The 6,000-nt window shown below is 48.3% G+C and overlaps 1 protein-coding gene across 1 annotated transcript in view; it reads right to left on the bottom strand.

The window, feature by feature from the left end:
* The window catches only part of PDIA5 (protein disulfide isomerase family A member 5), a 94,703-nt gene that overhangs the window by 52,148 nt on the left and 36,555 nt on the right, over nt 1-6,000 (bottom strand). Inside the window, exon 6 of the mRNA XM_007449695.1 lies at nt 2,807-2,899. Coding sequence (XP_007449757.1) covers nt 2,807-2,899 — 93 coding nt within the window. The remainder of the gene's footprint in view (nt 1-2,806; nt 2,900-6,000) is intronic.

A 6,000-nucleotide genomic window follows, 5' to 3' on the forward strand; every position in this document is an offset into this window, starting at 1 on the left:
ATCTATTCTAGCCACCTCACATGTTACAGATGGGGAAACTGAGCGCCCGAGGGGACAGATGGCTTTCCAAAGGCCACCTGGTGGGCTGAAGCAGTCGGTACCAGGTTACCAGCGTTACTTTCAGCTCCCACTGAACAATGGAGACGGCAAGGAGCTAACTGGGTCCCACGAGGCTATCTCTTCTTATGCGATCTATGAGGTGGCTCTGTTGTGGTGGTGCTTGTATTCATGGAGGCCCAACTTGGCCAGGTGTGGATCTGCTCATCACCTAACACGGGGTTAACCCACCGCTATGAATCTTCCCCAGCCCAGCCCTACAGCCACCATCCAGGGCCCAAGGAGACCATGGCGCACACAGGAGCGTAAGGATGAGATGCGCCCCCATTCCCAGGAGGCTACAAGCTAAATGGATCATTTGTGCTTGTAAAACCCTTAGAACAGCGCCGGGCTCGTTATCAGACAATATATAACCATTTGTTAAATGAATATAATAAATGTAAAAAGACAAATGGTCACAACAGTGCTAAGGGAGATACCTCAGTGTAAAGCAGGGTAGGAGACTTTTCTTCCAACCAGAGTCGATGTTTGGGAAAAAGCAAATCTGTCAAGGACTGCGGAGTAGCACCATGACAGAGCATATTTTGATTAAAATAAGCTACTCTAACCAGTTTCCATGGAAGAAAATCAGAGGTTTTTCTCTCTTGAATAATAAGGAAAATAAGAGGAAATTTCAAAATGCAGCTTTCTGGCAGCAACAAGGCAGTAGGTAAATAGATGACGGTACATCCCGCACAATGGAATACGACTGCATTATTAAAAATGATGAGGAGGAATATTTAACGTCACAATAAGATGTGCATGTTACATTAAGTAAGGGTGAAAAAGCAAGTTACAAAACAGCATATAAAATGTGATGACACTTGTGTGAGTAACAGTATTTATGTGTGCATTAAGCAGAAAGCCTGGAAGGCTACAGAAAATACTGGCAGTGGTTCTCTCTCAATGGGGAGGGGTGGGATGATTTCTTTTCTTTTCTTCTACGCTTAAGCTGCATTTTCTAAATTTTCAACAATGAACATATAGTACTTATAATTTTTCAGTTAGATAAAAAAGATTACAAGTATTTTGTGGGAACTTATAACACTGCATAACAAATTCTGAAAATGTTTACTCTTATTTACATAACTAGCGGGTTAAGGCACTCATTTTAAGACAGAATTAGTAATGAAGATCTTTGACCCTGACGAGGGGCGGAGGATGCTTTGAAAATGATCTTCTGGAATCCCTGGAGCTAAAACCCGGTAAAAGATCTGAGAAGAAAAGATTTTTCTGAGCCTGTAGCAATTTGGTTTCACACCCTGAACAGTAACAATATCACATTACATTCATAGATGCTTAATTACCTTCAAATTAAGTGTGGAACTCTAAGCTTACAAATAGAAATTGGCAAATTCAAACGTGAATTTGGAACTTGTTATTTTACGTGGGGATTCTATTAGCAGAAAAGCAGCCGCACACAGCATAACAAGAGGATTGCCTACAGGTGCGGAAAAAATATTTCTGCTTAATGTTTCTAGTTACAGAAGAGCAATTTCAGGAGTTTCAGGACATGAACATTTTGGGGGAGGGAGGCGGCAGGCAACCACTTTCCAGAGAGGCTGAAAGCACGTATTACCACGAAATCTACCCGGGAGAAACCATCAGTTCAGGCTGTTTGTCTTTTCTTGGCTATAGGCACAGGTGCCACCACCTCCTGACACCTGCCCCTCCTCCTTTCCCCCAACATGCCTATTAAAAAGGCTTCATCTTCAAGCTGAGGACACTGGCACTTTCTATCCCAGAAACACTGATGCCCATCCCCTAAATCGAATCACCCCTCAGTTGAAAGGCCCACTTGGTTAGCCCACGATGATCACACATGATCTCTCCTGCAGAAGTATAAATGGCATCATTTTCTTCTGAGCTAACAAGCATCAAGAGTCAATCATTTTAAATGAGAAGGGGAGGCAGAGGAAGATAAAAGGCACATTTTATGTTATCAAGAGAAAAACGAACATTCTCCTTCCATCTACAAAAAAGCACTGCTTGTCTCAGAGGCCATTTGAAATGTGACAAAGAAGTTCTTGCCCATCCTAATGTAAAGGCACAGCCAAGCAAGTAAGGCACACATGTGTGCATGATACAAACACAGGTACACATGGATAAAGAGGCACATGCAGGTTAGGCGGGGCAGGCTTTGAAAGGAGGAGGGTCAGGGTTGTATGGAGACTGTACATCAGAACCACCCTTCTGACCCCAGCCCCCCACACCAGCCAAATCCAGAAACTGAAGTAAATAACTTGTTCAAAGTTAACACAGTGACCCAGAATTGTGAAGACCTGACCCAAGTCTCTGGCAACCCAACCCAAACCTCACAGATTCTTCTTAAAACATAAAACAAAAACAAACAAAAAACCAAAACCCACTTTAAAATAAAACCCAAAAAACACAAAGGCAGTCCCAACAACTGAATAACCGAATGAGGAGAAAACATTTAAACAATATCCCTATAAGGAAAATCTAAATACATTAACATACGTTATATGAGGCAGCAAAGAACAGGGGAAGGGCTCAGGCAGTCGGCCTGTAATCTCCTGTTCGTTCCGTCACAGAGCTGGGAAGGGGAACCAAATGTTAGGGCCCTGGCCCAGCTCCCTTGGAGGCCCCAAAATACTCCCACTTCTCAGTTCCTTGGGCATCTCTCCTGGGAGACCCTGGCTAGGGGGGAAGCTTCCAGAGCCCATCAGAACTGATATGGAAAAATTACCTTTTCATTGTCGACGTGGACAACATCTTTTGCTCCAGGATCTTCTTCCCACAGTGGGGGCCCTTTTGGATCCTTCAGAAACGCCACTACGGACTGACGAAAAGAGAGAAGGAAAAGCTCGCTTTAGCCAGGAAAAGAGGGAGGTGGGGCAATCAGGAACCTGCCCTATTCCCTACCTGGAGACCCAAGTGCCTGGAACGGGATGCATTGTGCCCTATGGGCAAACGACTGGGTGTGTGCCATACTATCACCCACTGACAGCTTACTAAGGGCCCTAAAAATGCACCCCAGCAGGATTTTTTCAGCCACATGACACCTAACTCTGGTCCACTGACACCTACGATGCTTCTTCGTGGCCAAGAGAGGAAATTTGAGACAATTAGTTGGCTTATTCAAAACAAAGGCACGTGCTTCTAATCAATCTCACCTCCACCAGAAAGTCTCCCTGATCAATTTGAATAAAGGTCTTCAATCCTGTGCAAAGTAAGATACTTACACATCAGGCAGGCACTAAAACTGTCAATCGCATAAGCAAGTAATCACAGCTGCTTGTAACCCGCTTGGTATTTCATGATCTAAACTGGTTTGGGAGTGTGTTAAATCCTGATCATCCTGTGAGGCTCAGGTGGGAAGCCCCCAGGGCAGGGTGCTCATCGCTGTGGCCCCCTGGTTGCTGGATTTCTCTCCTTAAGTACCCCCTTCTAGACGGACCAAGACCTTCAGGATAAAGGGCTTACTTAGCCTTTGTCATGTGGACAAGTGAGCAAATGCAAATCTCTGCTCCCCTCGGGCAGGACACACATGCAGCAGGGAACAGGGGGCACATCCCCCTGCTCCCTTCCCCACTTGCCACAGTTCACTGATCCAGGACAGAAGCTGCATTCCCTTCCCTCTCAGACAGTCATGTGGGAAATGCTGCTCAAAGCCTGTGAGAGCCAGAAACGGGTAACAGAAACCAGCCGAGGCTCCATCCCTCCAACCCTGGAAGGGAGTTGCTGGCCATCCATGTCAACAGATGACCCCTCAGCGTCCCCCAGTTTGATGCAAGATTCTGTTACTTCTGCCCACTCTGACCAAGCTCCAGGGAGCAGACGAGGAACTGACTGTGCTGGGGTGAAGGAGGGAGGGAGGTCTGCAGTGAGAAAGGAAACACCCCCGTAGTGAGCCTGTGCATGCAGCCCACCCACTGGTCACACGCAGAGGACCTGGGAGGCTTGTTATTTCTAGAAATTCCTATTTGGAAAGAGCACTACGGGAGAGTGGGAGACAGCCAGGACTTCGCAGAATTTCATTCAGGTAATGCTCTCTGTCTGTCCAAACAGAGCTGTGAAATGCCTGCTGGCAAGAGAAGTGGGCCATTTCCTCCAGGCAAAGGCAGATTGGTCTTCTCTCAGTCCCTAGTGAAAGCTTCACCGTGACAATACAAGCCAAAGCGGAAGCAGCAGGGCCGTCCCGAAACCCATACTCACAGCCACGAGCCATGTGAGAAAGATGCTTATAAGTGCCCACCCGCCTGCTGTTCCAGAAGATCCAGTGCCGGTGCTCTCAATCTGGGGTACACAGTGGACTTTAGGAGTCTGTGAAGCCCCAGACTCACAGGAAAACACTTCCTTCAATGTATGAACGCACACTGTTTCTAGGGAGAGGGTCCATGGCTTTCAGGAGATTCTCCGTGGGATTACGAACCCAAAATAGGCAGGACCTACTGCTCTGGGAGGCTCCTGTCCCATCCCAGCACGAGCTAAGTTAAAGGGCTACCACCCCCACCGCTGCCTCAGCATCAAGGAAAAAAGACGAATGTGGATGGAAAAAGGGAAAAAAATCACTTCTTTCAATGTAATAATTGAAACATTCATACTACCAATCTTTTGCTTTTCAGGTGATTATTATTCTTTAATTGACGTTGAATAATTCCATCCACAGGTTCTTAGTCTCCAAATCAGTCTAACCAACAAGACCTTAGGTAGAAGGGTCTGCAGGGAGGGGTACCTGGGACACTGCCCTCAGCTGTCCTATTCTGGGTGCTCTGAATCCCAGGAAGATTGCCCAACACCCTGCACCTTGGTCTGCATGGCTGGGAAACCACACCCACGGCCACAGGCCTTGGGAGGTGGTCACCCGAGGGCCCCCCGAATTTCGCCTTCCAGACACCTCTGGTCCTCACCACTCATATACAGTAAGGATTTTGCTGGACAGTCGGCTGACGAGCAAAAGGCTGCTTATACAGGAAGGCCCCCTCTTTGAGTTCCCCGCTCTTTACACTCTCACTTATCTGGCCTCTGGACTCTAGGGACCCTGGCCTAGTCCTTGTGACCTGGCCCCCGCAGAACCGTACAGGGTGACAGCAACAACAGCCGGACCATGAGCCTGAGCCTGTGCACCCACCCTGCTGGGGGTCTCCTTCATCTTTCCGGAGTTAGAGGCTCAGGAGAAACACTGAAAGGAAAACTGATCCGTGACCAAGGAGGGCTTTGTTCGTGGCTGCTCCCTGTAAGAAGCAGGAGCCATCAGGCAGTCACGGGGAGCTCCGCCATCGCCCCCCACCCTGGAGAACACCAGGGACTCTACTCCAGTCCTTGATGGCCCCACGCGCTTCGGGGACCCTGGGACCAAGGATGCCCTCTCTCTGCCCAAGACCCTGACCCCGTACAATGCTCAGCCCACTTCTCCAGCTTCTTGATGCTGAAATCACAGGAAGGATGGGAGCAAGCAGGTCCCACACACCTGGTCTTTGTAAGGAGGAAGACAGAGGCCAGGACTTGGCCTCCCTCACCCAGGCAAGTCCAGACCACCCAGGCTCCTCTCCTGCTACTGCAGTTCTGAGGAGCTGCCATTCTCTGCTCCACAAGCCCAGGACAGGCTCCTCAGAGGGCCAGCTAAATAATAAACTGAACACAACCTCCAAACACAAAATGAAAAGCCCCCGCCCCCTCTCTCCATCAGCACCTCCCCCACCCCACCCAGCGAAGTCTGATTCCTGCGGAGCACGTGTTCCCTCCAAGGACTTCTGACGTCTTAACACAGAATAAGAGGGGTTAAGTAACTCTAGTTGGGAGAATTTTCTCTAAGTGGCTAAGTGGGTGTTAAGATGATGAGTAATCAGGCTGAGCCTGTGTAAGGCAAAAGCTGCAACAACTTAAAAAAGAACAAGTGTTAGTGGATAAACAAGAAATGACCGGGGGGGGGGGGGGGGG

The sequence above is a fragment of the Lipotes vexillifer genome, unplaced genomic scaffold, assembly GCF_000442215.2.
Source record: "Lipotes vexillifer unplaced genomic scaffold, Lipotes_vexillifer_v1.1 scaffold1378, whole genome shotgun sequence".
In the NCBI taxonomy this organism is placed as follows: domain Eukaryota; kingdom Metazoa; phylum Chordata; class Mammalia; order Artiodactyla; family Lipotidae; genus Lipotes; species Lipotes vexillifer.